A 19,038-nucleotide genomic window follows, 5' to 3' on the forward strand; every position below is an offset into this window, starting at 1 on the left:
ATGGGGTCCCTTGATGCTGGGCTGCAGGCTTAAATGCTTTGATCAAATCATGACAAAATCCCCTTTGCTTTATTTGCTGCACACACATAAATTTGCAGTACATTATTGTTAGCGCCGATAGCAAATGTTTTTCTGTTTTGTATACATTTATGGCATTAATATTGCCATGCTGCTGGTAACATGTATGATATGGGTAAAAGCGAGCGCAGGCATATTTCTTTTCCGCACAGGTGTATGGCCAGCAGTAGTATATTCTGACCAATAAATTCAACTAGAAACCAGAAGAAGATTATTAGGTGAGATAGGAATCAATGGTGTAACTGTATTGTCATGATGTAGTAATATTGATGTACAAAAGGTGAACAGCGACATCTAGTGGATGCAAAATGTATAATTTTGTTAACACTACAATCCCATACAATATAGCTTTATATATAATTTTATTATTTTTAAAAACATTTCAAGTCTGAATGCTACTGAGAATTTCTACATCAGCAGCTATCCCCAGAACTTACTTTGCCTTTGTGACAATTAGTGAACTGCAGACAACCAGATATTATTATTTAGTCTTACAAAAGTAACACAAAAATTATTTGTACAAACAGCATAATTCTGGTACAGATAAGCAAGTACTCTCCCAATGCCTATGCCCTTTTTTCCTCTGGGGAACGGTTTACTAGAAGTCTACGGATGGTGTGCAAATATTAATTAAGACACAAAAAAAAAAAAAGAAGGAGTATGGACACGAAGGTGTCTACTTAGCCACCCGTTACCTTCCAGGTACTCCCACTAAAATCCACAGACCCCGTGTTCTGCGTCTCTGAGCAGTTACAAACAGGAAGCATAAAAAGTGCAACTCAGACGCATTCTCAGACTTACAACAACGGTTGTTTGCATGCGACATCGCTACTGCGTCCACCGGGGGAATTCCATTGAATGCGATGTACAATAGCACCGGGAATTAGTTCCCGGAGGTATTCAATTGGCCGTGCTGTTAGCCCGCAACTAGAGGATTAGAGAATCAGTCTTACATTATTAATTTTGATGGAGAGAACTTTGTTTGATTATGATGTTGATTACTGCCTGTAATTTGCCAAGAAGCATCTGAATGATCCACAAAGCCTTTCGGGAGAATATGCTATAGACCATTGAGACAAAGTAGAACTTTTTGAGCCCTATGTCAAGTTGATTACAGGTTTCATTATGTAAACCATTACCTAGATAGAAACTTGCAATTTTGTGCAGGCCATGCTAACATCATATTATGCTGTACCTCACCAGTCTACAATTGCTTGAATTGTACGTTGCAAAATGCCACAGAACTACCTGCTGTAGAAACATTGTCTACCTCGTTATACCAGGTGTATAGACAATATACAGTGCTGTGAATATAAATTCGCTCCTTACTCATTTAGCATATTTATCACACTAGAGACTCAGATCTTTAGGCAAAATCTAACATTAGATACAGGAAAGCAAAGTGAGCAAATAACACAATCTGTGTGTATGTACAGTGCCTTGCAAAAGTATTCATCCCCTTTTGACCATTTTGGTTACATTACAACCTGTAATTTATTTATTTTTTTTATCTGAATTTTATGTGATGGATCTGCACAAAATAGTCTAATTTGGTGAAGTGAAATATCAAAAGCATATATAAAAAAAATCTTTATAAATAAAATTCTGAAAATTGGCATGTGCATATGAAATCACCCCCTTTGCTATGAAGCCCCTCAAAAGTTCTGGTGCAACTAATTACCTTCAGAAGTCACATACTTAGTGAAATGATGTCCACCTGTGTGAAATCTAAGAGTCACATGATCTGTCAGTATAAACACACCTTTTCTGAAAGGCCCCAGAGACTGCAACACCACTAATCAAGAGGCATCACACCATGAAGACCAAGGAGCTGTCCAAACAAGTCAGGGACAAAGTTGTTGAGAAGTACAATTCTGGGTTGGGTTATAAAAAAATATCCAAATCTTTGATGATCCCCCAGAGCACCATCAAATCCATCATCAAATGGAAAGAACATGGTACCAACAACAAACCTGCCAAGAGAGGGCCGCCCACCAAAACTCAGACCGGGCAAGGAGGGCATCAGAGAGGCAGCACAGAGACCAAAGGTAACCCTGAACGAGCTGCAGAGTTCCACAGCAGAGACTGGTATATCTGTGCATGTGACCACAATAAGCCGTACACTCCATAGAGCTGGGCTTTATGGAAGAGTGGCCAGAAAAGAGCCATTACTTAGTGATAAAAATAAGACACGATTTGAATTTGCCAAAAGGTATGTGGGCGACTCCCCAAATGTATGGAGGAAGGTGCTCTGGTCAGATGAGACTAAAACTTAAATTTTCGGCCACCAAGAAAAACGCTATGTCTGATGCAAACCCAACACATCCCATCACCCTAAGAACACCATCCCCACAGTGAAACATGGTGGTGGCAACATCATGCTGTGGGGATGTTTTTCAGCAGCAGGGACTGGGAAACTGATTTGAGTCGAGGGAAAGATAGATGGTGCTAAATACAGGGATATTCTTGAGCAAAACCTGTTTCAGTCCGCCTGTGATTTGAGATTGGGACGGAGGTCCACCTTCCAGCAGGACAATGACCCGAAGCATACTGCTAAAGCAACACTCGAGTGGTTTAAGGGGAAACATTTAAATGTGTTGGAATGGCCTAGTCAAAGCCCAGATCTCAATCCAATTGAGAATCTGTGGTCAGACTTGAAGATTGCTGTTCACAAGCGGAAACCATCCAACATGAAGGAGCTGGAGCAGTTTTGCCTTGAGGAGTGGGCAAAAATCCCAGGGGCAAGATGTGGAAAGCTCATAGAGACTTATCCAAAGCAACTTGCAGCTGTAATTGCCGCAAAAGGTGACTCGACAAAGTACTGACTTTAGGGGGGTGAATAGTTATGCACGCTGAAGTTTTCTGTTATGTTGTCTTAAATTTTGTTTGATATTTGCAAAGACAAAGTTGTAAAGCGGCTTGCGTGCAGCTTTGCAATTCCTCTCCTTTATTAGCCCCCCAGTCTGTTCTGCATAGCAGATTATGGTATAGTGTGAAAGGGGAAGACCTAGAATTTCCTGGGCCCAAAGTGTGGTTTGAAGAGGTGCAATGTGTGTTGAACCCGTGTTCAATATCCAGTGTCACTGGGTTTGGGTGAGAAAGGTGTATAATTTTAAGCAGTTCTGCATGGAAGAGAGGAATAAAGTCTGAGGTGCTGGAATGGATAGCAATCAAATAGGACAATATATGTAAATCAAAGAATGAGGTCTAGGGAAATTTCCCTTGAATCAAGTAAATCAATGCACCAATAATAAGCAGCAGTTATGCTAAAGGTAGCAAACCAATAAGCATAAAAGAAAAACTGATAACCGTGTTCTTATTGGTATAAAACAGCAGCACCTTGTGATTTTAAATATAAAAATTAAATTTAATACAAATATAAACCTATAAAAAAACATAAAAATGACAATATACTAGGTACCACAAACAATGTTGTAATTAAATACCCATCCAATTAGGTGATATCAGCTGATATTGAAATTACAGAAAAAATTCTCTTAGGATAGATTCTGATATAAAAAAATGATCTGCATGAATATCCACAGTGTCTTAAATATTCCTAGCCAAATAGCCACGTCCGGCTAAGTGGTTCATATATAGGGAGTTCACCAATGGATAAGAAGTAGTAACAATGCTTAGAGAAAAATTGTAAATTGCTAGTATCCACTTTTAATCACAATATTGTGAAACGGAGTGAGCAGAAAGAAGTGTGTGTCACTTTCAATGGTGCTTGTATTAATATTGTCTATATATAGACAGCGCATTCAATTTAACTCTGTACTTTTGTACGGGGATATATTGTCACTCACCCGGTTCTTGTATATTTGAACCAGAGGGAATAAACCAAATTGAAGGTGGTGTTCAGAGTACTGACAGTGCTGTGTTAGAAAATCATCAGCCGCACAGTGTATGTAGCGGACACTGCTCTCCCGTCTCCTTGCTGTATGGACGCCGGATAGACCAAATTGAAGATAGTGTTCAGAGAACTGAAAGCGCTATGGAAAAAGCTCCTCAACCACACAATGTGGGTGGCAGACACCGCCCTCCCGTCTCCTCGTTGTGCGAGTGCCACTGCAGGTCCCGTCGTGGTCTAAGTGTAAGGCTGGAAATGCCGGACCAGGGACCACCAATAGTGCAGGGAGCTTGCGTATCCTGGAGCTCTGGCTTGTTCGTATTAGTGGCTGGCAATTAGATTATATAGTCAGCTGAAACAGAGTATTCTGTTTTTCTAACGCGTTTCTTCCCCAGCTGGGGCTTTCTTCAGAGGGGTGTGTCCAGCAAGTTCTGCTGGTTCCTGTTTTAAGGTGAGCTTTAATTATATTATAGTCAACACCTGATTTGTTTCTACTCAAAGCTAATACTCAGGATCACCTAGTTTAAACCACACATGCTGCAAAACTGCTACAATGACAGACTGTATTTAACATTCATTATAAACAGAATATTAAGATCTTAACAAATAATTAGATATTGCAATAATTCATTTCAAATAAATATACAAATAAATATAAGTATAAAGATAAATAAATTCACATGAAAATAGACAAACCATGATTTTAGAGCTACATATAATATAAAGCAATATATAGTTAATAATGAAAAATAATTGGGTTATTTATACATTAAATGTATATATATCTCTAACTAATATAGTTAGGTAAAGCTATATAAACTTAAAATGAACAAATAAATGAATACATTAAGAGATTATAGTTAAATTGTTAAAATCATAGTAAATCTATTGCAAAGGGTTTGGATGATGCTATAAAAAATTATGATAATATCGATGAGAGGTCACTAATGCAAATTAATCATTATAAAACCTTTTGACTTCTACCTATATTACATGTGCATAAAAGCACACGTATACTATATATAGGTTTTGGATCATATAAATTTATATGTGCATCCAGAGTATACAGGTTGAGCCTCCCATATCCAAAATGCTTGGGACCAGGGGTATTTTGCATAACTGAATATTCCGTAGTTTGGAATATTTGCATATCATAATGAAATATCTTGGGAATGGGACACCAATATACACACATAATGCATTTATGTGTTATATACACCTTATACACACAGCCAGCAGGTAATTTTATATAATATTTTCAATAATTTTGTGGCTCAAGCAAAGTTTCTGTACATACATGAAATTCAGTTATGTTTCATATACACCTTATACACACAGCCTGAAGGTAATTTTAAACAATATTTTTAATAATTTGTGCCTTAGACAAAGTTTGTGTACATTGAACCATCAAAAATCAAAGGTTTCATTATCTCAGTCATTGCAAAATTATTCCGTATTTCGGAATATTTGGATATGGGAGACTCAACCTGTATTTCTAATTAGTGGCTCTATAATCATACCTCTACATAAATAATTTGGTTTGCAAAAGCACCTTACTGCATGGACATGTTGCAGGAAATTCCTCCATATCCGGTGAAATGTTACTATTGAATTATATTAAGTGTTTATAGTTGCAATACTTGAAGAACTTGGCTCATTGAATAAATAAAAATACACTGCTTGTTCATTTAGGTTCGCATTATTTAATATTCGATTTTATCTAGAGATCTCAAAACAACAAATGTGACAAATATGAAATAGCTGAAGTAAAACAAAATAAACATAATTTACATTCAACACTGTGTTCTTTATTCTTCTTCAAAGTTTTTCATTCTTCAAATTAAGCTATAAAACAGTGTAATAAGTTCTAATAAATTGTGAAGCAACCAGTTTGTATCAAATAAATCCAGAATATGCATAAATATTTTTAAATCAAAATATAAAAAAAAATGTTGGCTATAAACTGCTAGTATTAAGCAAGATATGTTTGATTGTTTCCTTATGTTTAATTGTCATCTTGAATGGAAAGGTTTTGGTTTTGACCCTCGAGAGGAAGGTGTTGTTTATCAGAGAGATTCTTATCCCATCTGGGTCTAGTAAGCGTAAATATGCATAAATCTCTTGTGTGGTGTTTTTTCTGTGGAAATTGTCTACACATCTTCTGGATTTAATACAAACTGGATGTTTCACAATTTCTCTTACACTATATTGTTTTTTTTTTTTTTTTAAAGAGATAGAGGGCTTCAGAATTTTTATTTACAATCAGGGTCACCTTATGCAATTTCGGTACAGTAGTAGGGCATGGAAGTGCAGACTATTAATAAGTGTCAACTATGCTGTTACTTAATCCAAATACACCCTTAAAAGCCTTTAAATCATATTGACATTTACAAATTAGAGCAGTTATTATCACTGGCAAATTGCCCTGTTTGTTAATTTTAGCAAGACAGTAGGATTGTACAATACAGAAGGAACATTTTGTTAGAATACTTTGTTGCAACTTTGCACTCAGCACAATGCGGTCTCTCTTGTTGTGCTTTGCACTATATCAAGAAGTGTGACTAGAATTAGCAGAGGGTCTAACATGCATTGCTTTATTGCCCTCTGGAAAGAGCAATTTAGGAGCAGGTTGTAGGAGCTACAAAGATACATAGGACATAAGCGGCCTGAAAAAAAAAAAGATAAAAAGATGACGCACTCCAACTCCATGCTGGAGGAAGGGAGAGCAGGACACCGCATTATCCAGAATCCTGGACACATTTTCAGTCACCATGTTACCAGTATTTGCCCAGTTCTAATATAAACTGACGTCTCTCAACCAAAATCAGAAAAATATAGATATACTGTATAAGCTGTTTCAAAGGCAGTTGTGTGTGACATAATAACCTTCCTGTCACAGTCCCACTTTTTGTTGCCTTTGAGTCGAGATAAGAAAGTACTGCCTGCAATTGGCTTAAAAAAAAATATCCATCCAGGCCTTTCTAGAAAAAAGGTGTTTTGAGTAAAACTGCAACAAATACTACACCTGCAACCTAATGCAGAGGTAGCCACTGTGTAGAGGATTATGAAACTGCATAAGGTAAGGCGTACAAGCAGGGTAACAGTACTTTCCTTTTGGTTATGATGGAGCTATGGTTGTCCACAAAATATTTTTGTGTTTATCGCCAATGAGGTGAGAAGACATCTCCAACACATTTATGTAGTCACATATTGATATCTGAAGGCATACTGCACGGTATGTACAGGTAAATGTTTCTAATTTTCACTCTAGTACCCTGCACCTGTCACAACCCGTGCAGTTCCTCTTTCATGCCTGGGGAGTTTCTCTCTGCTCTGGTGCTTCTAGCACACTATGGTTTCAATCTCAGCAGTTTGCTGCATCAGCTGAGTGTGCTCGAAGCACCAGAGAGTGACACCCCAGGCAGGAAAGAGGAACTGTACAGGTTGTGACAGGTGTAGGGTGCTAGAATGAACACTATGTTTCTATATGTTCTCACCTTGTGTGAGTAGGAAGCTCAGAGAGAAAATAACTTGTATTTACTTCTCAATATCCACATTGTTGCAGCAGCTGCTAGTTATACCTTCCCTGGCATTCGGTATGGAATGCCGGCTGCTGCATGACCGGCAGCTCAAATCCCGGCTGCGGCAGCCCGACAAAACAGCAGAGCCTGGCGGCTGAAGACCGACAGCGCTGGAAATCCCAATCGTCTAAACGTAAGTATAAACTATTCTATTCTGACCCCCTAACCCTCCTTAGGGGTGCCTAACCCTAACCTCCTCACCAAGAGCCTAACCCTAACCTCCCCCCTCTAAGTGCCTAACCCCCCCTTCCCCGCTGCCTAAACCCAAAATCCCAGGGGGGTGCCTAACCCTAACCCTCCCGGGGGGGGTGCCTAACCCTAAGTCCCCCCAGGTGGCGTAAACCTAACCCCCCCCCCTCCCAGCGGCTGTCCGCTTGCGGCGCCCGGCATCCCCTCGATCGGGATGCCGTGTGCCGGTGTCGGGAAAATGACAGGCGTCTGGATTATAGACGCCTATCATAAAACCCTAGCCGGGATTAAGGATTCTAGATACCGGCGGTCGGGATTGCAACCGCCGGCATCTTAAACGTATCCCCTTCCCTGCTCTTTATGCAGGCAGATAGAATACAGTAAGATATAGCAAATATGATTGTATAATAAATGATTATGAAATTGACATAGAGGCAGGTTACACATTTCTTATAGTAATAAGTCAGATATGACTCACCTGTTCAGTTGGAAAGAGAGTATTAATATATTCCACAGCATTAAAGTCTGCACGGTCCAAAGGATCCTGGCTTGGAAAAACCTGTGAATCAGAATCACAATATTTTAGTAGCTATTAAAGCAAAACCTTTTGTCTGTCAGTTAATGCATATAAGCTATGGGTAATGCCAGTTCAACCTAATCAACAAATGAGCAGAGCTGAGGAATATATTTGCGCATACACACTACAGACAGACATGTTGGCCATCAGGCTATACAATGGGATCACGGCTGGCCACTACCTGCACACGTGCGTCATTCGCTGATCAGAAATTCAATCTAACCAGATAATGGTTTCATCTGATAAACAGCCATTTTTGCCTATGGTGCAATACTGGACAGATTTATTTAAAAATGCAGAAATTATCCAACCAAAAAATGTCAATGTGCAGACAACTCATAAGTCACATTTAAGCAAATTCTTATGATAAAAGATATTCAAATAATTAAAATTTACTTTCCACTATTTAAGAGGTTTTCTAAATTAGCACCCTTCAAAATTTTACAACAATGGCGAGGGCCTTAGCTAGGACTGTGGACTGTGAAGATACTCCATTCGCATATGAAGAAAGATGTGTTTGCACATTTCTATTTGCACTCATTTTCTGAGAAGCACAACCTTTAATTTAGTGCATGGATATGCCAAACATAATCACCAACTCCAAAACTTGCACTTATTTATATCACTGCAAAATATACATCTAGTAGCAACCATATTCAAAGGTCCACATAACAACAAAAAAGAAGGTGAAATCTAAAGGGGCATGCTTAACTTGCATCTGTCCGTTTTTATTGTAGTGCACTAGCACAGTGGTTCCCAAACTGGGTGCCTCAGGGAACTTGCAGGGGTGCCTTGGCTCGGTGGTCCAATACCAAAGAAAATTATTTTTAGTCATTGTGATTGGCAGTCATTAGCACTCGATTTGCCTAACAAAAAAAATGTTGACAAAAAGAAGCGCATGGAAAGGGGGAGCGGGCTTGGACTGCACACCCTAATTTTAAACATAATAAGAGGTGCTACCATGCTGAGATTTGAAGTACAATACAGGGGACATAGTACTCAGTGTGCACCTGTGTGCTAAGAACAATGATAGTCAAAAAATCCTGATAAACTCTACAAGCCATGGGCAAAAAGTTTGAGAATGACAAGTATTGGTTTTCACAAAGTTTGCTGCTTCAGTGCTTTTAGACCTTTTTGTCAGATGTTACTATGGTATACTGAAGTAAAATTACAAGCATTTCATAAGTGTCAAAGGCTTTTATTGACAATTACATAACGCTTATGCAAAGAGTCAATATTTGCAGTGTTGACCCTTCTTTTTCAAGACCTCTACAGTTCGCCTTGGCATTCTGTCAATCAACTTCTGGGCCACATACTGACTGATGGCCGCCCATTCTTGCCTAATCAATGCTCGCAGTTTGTCAGAATTTATGGGGTTTTGTTTGTCCACCCACCTCTTGAGGTTTGACCACAAGTTCTCAATGGGATTAAGGACTGGGGAGTTTCCTGGCCATGGACCAAAAATTTTGATGTTTTGATCCCCTAGCCATTTAGTTATCACTTTTGCTTTATGGCAAGTTGCTCCATCATGCTGGAAAAGGCATTGTTCGTCACCAAACTGTTCTTGGATGGTTGGGAGAAGTTGCTCTTGGAGGATGTTTAGGCACCATTCTTTATTCATGGCTGTATTCTTAGTCAAAATTAAAATGAGTGAGCCCACTCCCTTGGCTGAGAAGCAAAACCACACATAAATGGTCTCAGGAAGCTTTACTGTTGGCATGACAAAGGGCTGGTGGTAGCGTTCACCTTTCCTTCTCTGAACAAGCATTTTTCCAGATTCTAACAATCTGAAAGGGGTTTCATCAGAGAAAATAATTTTACCCAAGTCCTCAGCTGTCCAATCCCTGTACCTTTTTAAGAAAATCAGTCTGTCCCTGATGTTTTTCCTGGAGAGAAGTGGCTTCTTTGCTGCCCTTCTTGACACCAGGCCATCCTCCAAAAGTCTTCGTCCTGTGTCATGGTCACAGTAAAGCATCCTTCGACCATTCATGTATGGGGTTGCTTCTCAGCCAAGGGAGTGGGCTCACTCACAAATTTGCCTAAGAACACAGCCATGAATAAATATGGTACCAAAACACATTCTCCAAGAGCAACTTCTCTGAACCATCCAAGAACAGTTTGGTGACGAACAATGCCTTTTCCAGCATGATGGAGCACCTTGAAATAAGGCAAAAGTGATAACTAAATGGCTCGGGGATCAAAACATCAAAATCCATGGCCAGGAAGCTCCCCAGACCTTAATCCCATTGAGAACTTGTGGTCAATCCTCAAGAGGTGGGTGGACAAACAAAAACCCACAAATTCTGACAAACTCCAAGCATTGATTAGGCAAGAATGGGCAGCCTTCAGTCAGCATGTGGCCCAGAAGTTGATTGACAGCATGCCAGGGTGTATTGCAGAGATCTAGAAAAAAAAGGGTCAACACTGCAAACATTGACTCATTGCATAAACTTAATGTAATTGTTAATAAAAGTCTTTGACACTTATGAAATGCTTGTAATTTTACTTCAGTATACCATAGTAACATCTGACAAAAAGGTCTAAAAACACTGAAGCAGCAAACTTTGTGAAAACCAATACTTGTATCATTCTCAAAACTTTTGGCAATGGCTGTACAATTAAAATGGCGTATAAGTGAGATTCTTAGTACAAGTTTGGCCAAAATTGTTTGCTCATCCACCACATCAAAATGAACCCTATAAGATGGGTCCCTAACATAGTCTGCTTGGTATTAGCACTCCTGCGCTGTCTCCTCCCAGTACCGTGGCAAGGTAGGCTGACTCCGCGGTCACTAGGACCTCCCAAGGGCAGTTAGACAGGCCCAATCCCTGATATACGCTACGGTCAAGCGCGACCTCTCCATGCATCTTTACTCCCTGGCATTCCATGGGGACTCAGGATACTCAGAGTTTTCAGAGACACAAACCAAACAGCAAGCACACTGTATCATCACCACTAGTGTATAGGGCACCAGTGCTACCATCCGCTGGTGTATTTACTGCAATCACACCAGACGCACTACAACGCCCAGCAACACCCTAAGCTCCAGGCTGCCGTTTACTTATATACTCTGCATACCGCTGTTACACCTGTGATATCCCTGTGTCCTATGGTACTTGTTGTTCTACCTGATTTAATAAATCTAAGAACTGGTTAAGCTGTACTACATGTGGACTAACCGCCAGCAGCACCAACAACTACGTTACATATTCAACATCACATCTACCTTGGCCAAAGTGCATTCTACCCGGATTTAACCTTCTGTCAGAAGATCTACTGCAAGCAGCATAACCACTCGCATTTCATATTGATAGCCACATTAACTCTAATAGGTTGTGTCACCCAGGACGCTATCACTGCTTACTCTGCTGAAAACAGGAGGAGAAGACAGGATAGAATGTATTAAAAGCACTCTGACTTTAAGCCCACCTTTTGTGTCTGTCTAATGGAAACATTAGATAGATGAATACAAAATAATATGCTATACAGTTACTGAGCTCACCTCTCAGCTAAGTGCCATTCTTTTTCTACTTCTGAATTCCCTTATTTGTTCCCAGAATCTGTCAATGTTATGACTGTGTGATAATCCTTTCACAATGCAACAGTTTGGGGCATGATTACTTAGCAATAGATGTAATAATGTACGACACCATTGTAGTCAAGAAACTGAATTATTTAGTACAAAAAAACTACAAATATAACAGACAGATCAAAGAAGTGCCTTGCACAACTTGAGTTTTATGCTACCACTAACCTTCCTAATTATGTCATAAGCAAAATATATTTGAGATTAGGGTCTTAATCTGTTCTGGGATCACATGACACCTAATAGGAACTGGTAAGGGGTTTCTGAACTCTAGGGCCCCTTAGCCACTGGTATTGTAATAAAGTAAATGGAGCAAAAGCAATTTAAAAAGTAAGAGAAGAGATGTCAGATCCACCTCTGAAATCATAGAACAGTTGCGAAAAGGGTGGGTAGTGTTTATTCTAGCACCCTGCACCCGTCACAACCCGTGCAGTTCCTCTTTCCTGCCTTGGGTATCACTCTCTGCTCCGGTGCTTCTAGCACACTCCGCTGATGTAACAAACTGCTGAGACACAGACTAGAGTGTGCTAGAAGCACCAGAGCAGAGAGCAACACCCCAGGCAAGAAAGAGGAACTGCACAGGTTGTGACAGGTGCAAGGTGCTAGAATGAACACTAGGTGGGTCACTTAGGACCATGTTTTTTTGTCCCTCCAATTAAATTACCATCAAATAGTGAAGAAATGCCTAAAGAAATACAAACTTTAAGGTCAGTATAATCAGATTCTATTTGTATCTTTTAATTAGTATTAGGAATTGAATACTTTAACATATACCAAAAAGATACATTGTTTATGCACATTTGAGAACCAAGAACTTTTCATTGATTGTCGACTGGTTTACGGTTATCATCTGCAGCCTATCTAATACAGTCTTCATTTTAGCACCCTGCACATGTTACAACCCATGCAGTTCCTTTTTCCCGCCTGGGGTGTCACACACTGCTCTGGTGCTTCTAGCACACACTGGTCTGTATACCAGAAGTGTGTTGCATCAGCTGAGTGTAATAGAAGTACCAGAGAAGAGGAGAGCGACACCCCAGGCAGGAAAGAGGAACTGCAAGAGGAAGTTGTGACAGGTGAAGGGTGATAGAATGAAGACTATCTAATATTTCTATTAACTTTTGTATCTAGAGGTTACATTAAGGCACTACTATACTGTATCAAGAGCAAAAGTGTGGCTTCATTTTCTACAGAAACAGATACCAGTGACTTCCGCTTATTCACTCTCACAACTGGTAGTTTAAAAGCAGCCCCTCATTTTTTTAATTTGTGAAGTTCCCTAAGACAAGGATGGAATGCAGCTAGAACTTGGGTGAAACGAGTTGGGCTGTTGTACATGGCCCTGTGTGACTTGCTTTTTTGGGAATCCAGGGGTTGGAGCCAATGGGTCCCTGGTTTCTCTTCAGGATCGCTTTCTGCAGTCTGTGTATGCTGTTTTCATGGTGGCTTGGGTTGGCAGGTTTCAAGCATAGATGACGGAATTGAACACAGAACATTCATGATGGTCGGTGGAATTTGTTATGTATTTAGAGTAAAAAAGAATGATATTGTGGACAGTGTTGCATTCTGTAATGTAAGTAGTAGTGAGCGCTTGTAGATATTTCATGGTACTTAAGAACCCATGTGCCCAAATGCCACGCACAGAGAGAACAGAAAGCAAACCAGAGCAGCGAGCCCACTGACTTAGTAGTATAAAGGTCAAAACAAGACAGATTGAATATATACACTAAAACTATTGATGATGACCATTGAGTGACAAGTATATGACTTAGGGGACTGATTCAGAGATGGCTGGTAATGCAGCAACGGTCACAGCCGCTCTTGCAATAGCGGTTGCGGGAATATGCAAATGCCAATTTCAGTTTTTCTTTTGTGGAAGACGGTGTGATGGGGTGTATGAGTGGTGAGACGCACACTTTCAGACTGCGTGGTCTGTGCATTTGCAATTGAGATTGTAAAAACCACCAACATCAACGCAATATCGGTCACACAATCGAGATTTGTGGTAGCCTAGGGTCTACTCTAGATATCATGTCCTAATCCAACTAAGCATTTCCTCTGAAGCATTAGATTTGCAATTGGGAACGCAGCAGTGTCCCCAGACATGCCGGCGATACTCCCACAACACGACCATGAAACTGGCACTTTTTGCAAACCCCTTCTTAAGTGTTAGTAATTCCACAGACAATTGTGAAAAGCATTGCTCACTTTGGATCACAGGTGTGCAGGGTTTCCAAGACTTTTCACACATGCGCAGTAGCAAAACAGCGTGCAGAAACCTTGCTCAGGTCAAGCATTTCACAGAGTATCGAGCGGATGGATCCCGATGAGATGACTATGTCCTTCTCTAACTGGGCCATGGTCACCCTGGCGTCCACTTCAACTATGGCCCACATGGCAGCAACGCTGCCCTCTGTGATGGCGGACACAGGTCGGACGCAGCGCTCCTTGTGTTTCAGGGACTATCTTCAGCACCAAATTCTGCACACCACTCAAACACAAGTCCAGGAAAGTGGTGGTGTTTCTGCTCCATGAATGCATCCAGGAGCTTGGTCATCTGCTGTACAGTCGAGACCAGGCCCCCTGCGATTTATTTATTTGTGTTCCCACAAATCAAGCGCAAGATGTGTGGGATTTGTTTTTTGTCACCGGAAGCTGCAGTGGAGACCTTCATCTAGCATGTGGAAGACATACCTGCTTCGGACTGGTCCAGCTGCTTCACCAAGTGGTTTAAGCAAAAGCAACTCTGCACAGACTCCTCTGGCGAATATCCCCCCAAAAAAATTACAGAAGTAAGGAGCACAGCTCTGTGTGTAATACACACTATACTAGTCCACAAAATGGTCACAGTTGAATGGATACAGTAAAATGGAGGCCCCCTCACTGCTCTGCACAGCTCCCCTGCTCCACCTCCAGTAATAAAGGACCACATTTCACATAAAACAATGGTGCCAGGAAGTACAACAACCCCCCCCCCTCCCCTCATGGTCATACCACTATCCCTCTGAAACCGCTACGCAATCCCTGGCCACGCGTAGACCCTACTAACGGAGAGCTCTATGCAGCCGGAGATAGGAGACAGTAGACAGCCAGAACGTACAAAAAAGTGGAGATTAAAGTTATGTATTTCGAGGTAGCTTAAAAAATATACCTACAGAATGGCATTCCTTGCATACTTACACAAAAAAGTAAATAGTCAAATGGATACTACCAATCCTGGTAACATTTGTTTGGACAGCAGATAATGAATAAATAATTGAAGGCAACTTTTAAAAACATGAGATTTTTACATAGTGGCCTCTTGAGAGCAACCGATATTTGTGCTGCCGATTCCACCGGGGGCAGGGGGGGGGGGGGAGGGGGGACAGACAGTTCAGTTGTAAAGGGGCCAAAACATACTAGGGGACCCCATGCTGATTATTCCAGACCCAGACTGCTTCTCAATCACAATCTGTTAAAGGAATACCAATTTTCTTTATATAATGTTCCAAACAACTCCCCCTCTCAATTAACAGGCTGTTCCTCTCTGCTCAACAAGCCGCTGCTAATCAACACTTGCTGCTCCCCTGTCTCTTAACCGAATAGCTATAGGATTATGCAATACTTTGACCATGAGAGTTGCACCAGTTCATTGAAGTCTGACAGCTCCCTCCCAGAAGGAGGGAGCTGAAGGTAGGCAACCCTGATACCATTTTATAGTTGACAATATATCACATACATGGGGGTCTATTCAGCAATGATTTTTTTTACATAAAAAAATGCAGAAACTGTCATTTCCACATGTTTTATGTAAATCCCCTATTCAGCAATGGGATAATGGAGAAGATAACGTAATTATCTTCTCCATTACTTCCCATCTCGCTGAGTACCACACTGTAGGGATCAGCCATTGTTCTCTACAGTGCTTTAACGCTTTTTGCTATTCAGCAAAGCAAAAAGCGTTAAACTACTCAAAATCTTTACTTTATATAACGCCATCTCAGAGTGGCGTTATATGAAGAAAAAAAAACAAAATTTCCAAAAAACTGCAGGGACAGGGGGACATTTTCCCATAAGTCTCTGCAGGATCTTGTAACTCCTCCCAGTCTCCATCTCTAGTTTGTGGTGACTGCCGATGGGTAAGTCACCCTAGAGCCTGTTAAACCTGCCGAAATTGATTGACATGTGTATACAGGCTTTATACTACCCTGTATACGTGTATATTTATGTGCGAACAGATTTTTTAATATAATATATATATATATATATATATAACTGCAGACTTTCAGATTTAATTTGAGGGTAATTACATCCAAATCAGGTGAACGGTGTAGGAATTACAACGGTTTCTATATGTGCCTCCCACTTTTTAAGGGGCCAAAAGTAATGGGACAAACTAAACAATCCTAAATCTAGCTTTCACTTTTTAATACTTTGTTGCAAATCCTTTGCAGGCAATTACAGCCTGAAGTCTGGAACGCATAGACATCACCAGACGCTGGGTTTCATCCCTGGTGATGCTCTGCCAGGCCTCTACTGCAAATGTCTTCAGTTCCTACTTGTTCTTGGGGCATTTTCCCTTCAGTTTTGTCTTCAAGTGAAATGCATGCTCAATCGGACTCAGGTCAGGGGTTTGACTTGGCCATTGCATAACATTCCACTTTTTAGCCTTAAAAAACTCTTTGGTTGCTTTTGCAGTATGCTTCGGGTCATTGTCCATCTGCACTGTGAAGCGCCGTCCAATGAGTTCTGAAGCATTTGACTGAATATGAGCAAATAATATTGCCCGAAACACTTCAGAATTCATTCTGCTGCTTTTGTCAGCAGTCACATCATCAATAAATACAAGGGAACCAGTTCCATTGGCAGGCATACATGCCCACGCTATGACACTACCACCACCATGCTTCACTGATGAGGTGGTATGTTTGGGATCATGAGCAGTTCCTTTCCTTCTCTTCCCATCACTCTGGTACAAGTTGATCTTTGTCTCATCTGTCCATAGGATGTTGTTCCAGAACTGTAATGGCTTTTTTAGATGTTGTTCGGCAAACTCTAATCTGGTCTTTCTGTTTTTGTGGCTCACCAATGGTTTACATCTTGTGGTGAACCCTCTATATTCACTCTTGTGAAGTCTTCTCTTGATTGTTGACTTTGACACATATACATCTACCTCCTGGAGAGTGTTCTTGATTTGGCCAACTGCTGTGAAGGGGTTTTTCTTCACCAGGGAAATAATTCTTTTGTCATCCACCACAGTTGTTTTCCGTGGTCTTCCGAGTCTTTTGTTGTTGCTGAGCTCTCCGGTGCGTTCTTTCTTTTTAAGAATGTTCCAAACAGTTGATTTGACCACAACTAATATTTTTGCTATCTCTCTGATGGGTTTGTTTTGATTTTTCAGCCTAATGATGGCTTGCTTCACTGATAGTGACAGCTCTTTGGATCTCATATTGAGAGTTGACAGCAACTGATTCCAAATGCAAGTGTCACACCTAGAATCAACTCCAGACCTTTTACCTGCTTAATTGATAATGAAATAACAAGGGAATAGCCCACACCTGTCCATGAAATAGCTTTTGAGTTGATAGTCCCATTACTTTTGGCCCCTTAAAAAGTAGGAGGCACATATTGGGGGAGATGTACGAAGCCCAGAAACGGTATCAGCGCACGTTATGTGCGCTGATACCGCTTCTCCCCGATGTATGATCGGGGGTCTGGGCGATACATGACAGTGGCGCTATGCGCCCGTCATTATCGGCGCTGCTATCTACAAGATAGCAGCGCCGACGGCAGGGCCATGTACGAACGGTCATAACGCATGACCGTTCGGCCGGCTGTAGCTGTCGTTATCGACAGCTACAGCCTGGCGTTAGCCTATCCCCACAGCAGGGACAGCGCTGTCCCTGCTGCGGCGGCTGCCGGCTCCAGGGCTCCACGCGAGGATCTCGTGATACTTGCGAGATCCCGCGCATGCTCAGTGGAGCCGGCCGGGAGAGAGACACAGCGCATCAGCACTAGGCTGATGCGCTGCTGTCTCTAGCGGGTAGCGCCGGAGGGGGGAGTTAACACTCCCCCTCTCCGGCCGATGAGATGTTTATACATCTCATTGGTAGTGCTTCCTGCTTCGCCTTGGTAAAGAGGCGAAGCGGGAAGCGTTATAGCGGCACGTTATATTGCTGATTAGCAGCAAAATATTGCTGATTAGCAGCCATAAATTTTAATAATTGATAAATTTCGTGACGATGTTGCCCGATAATATTCTGGGCAACATCATCACTGTTGCTGATTAGACCCCATACATTTATTTTTTATATCTGTGATACAGCTGTTAATTTCAATCACAGATATGTAAATTGATATCATGCACGGACACTTAACTTCTTGGCGTCAATAACTAATGTTTGCGTTAATCTGTAGGGTACATATGACATTGGCAACCACGTTGTTATATTTATGAAATACACCTGGGTAGAAGTTATACTGCACGAACACTGCCATGCACAGCATATATGACACAGGGTCCCCACTTCATACATTGCTAAACGTTTCCTTGGTGACAGACAAGTGGTCTCCACCCAGCCAGTGCCATTACTCCATCCTCACCTGCTCTATAGCCTGTTGCACCTCCGGGGCCAGGTGCAGCACAGCCTCTAGCTCCTCCACCACTTCCAACTCTTCCTCCTCCATCCCAACCAGCTGCTGCTTCTGAGGTCCGGCGCTTAGACACAACACTAGCCACTTCCTGGACCGCAGTGTAACCTGGGAGCAAAAGTAGTTACCATAGAGACGTGAACTGAACCCCTGGCAGCCATGTTTAAATTGGGTATAGTAGTATTTATGTGGGCTGTTGATTTAAATACTAAAAATCCCGCAACTGGGGCATGTAGTTTGTCAATTAATCTACGATATTATTCTATAATATTATCTACGATATTTCAAGGCACCGTAAATTAAACTGAAATCAATTTGCTACTACTACCAAATATGTCAGCTCCTGCTCTACTGATTATAATATATATATTTCTGTTTATAATATAGATGAGCACACATATTATAAAGATTAAGGGCAGAATAGTTTATACTGGAACGACATGATGTTGAAGCCTTTCTTCCCTCTGCTGGATACACAGGAAACAGCTCCTCCGGCCGTACAGTACTCGCTCTAGCGTCTACACCCAGGGCACGTAATGTAACA

The 19,038-nt window shown here is 41.1% G+C and overlaps 1 protein-coding gene across 1 annotated transcript in view; it reads right to left on the reverse strand.

Annotated features, from left to right (window-relative positions):
• VPS53 (VPS53 subunit of GARP complex) overlaps positions 1–18,580 on the reverse strand; it is a 235,492-nt gene extending 216,912 nt beyond the window's left edge. The window contains exons 1-2 of the mRNA XM_088449555.1: positions 18,447–18,580; positions 8,180–8,260 (exon numbers count right to left, since the gene is read on the reverse strand). Coding sequence (XP_088305681.1) covers positions 8,180–8,260; positions 18,447–18,530 — 165 coding nt within the window. The 5' untranslated portion in view covers positions 18,531–18,580. The remainder of the gene's footprint in view (positions 1–8,179; positions 8,261–18,446) is intronic.
• Between the last annotated feature and the right edge of the window lie 458 nt (positions 18,581–19,038).

This window comes from Taudactylus pleione, unplaced genomic scaffold, assembly GCF_031769625.1.
Source record: "Taudactylus pleione unplaced genomic scaffold, aTauple2 ptg000487l, whole genome shotgun sequence".
NCBI lineage: Eukaryota > Metazoa > Chordata > Amphibia > Anura > Myobatrachidae > Taudactylus > Taudactylus pleione.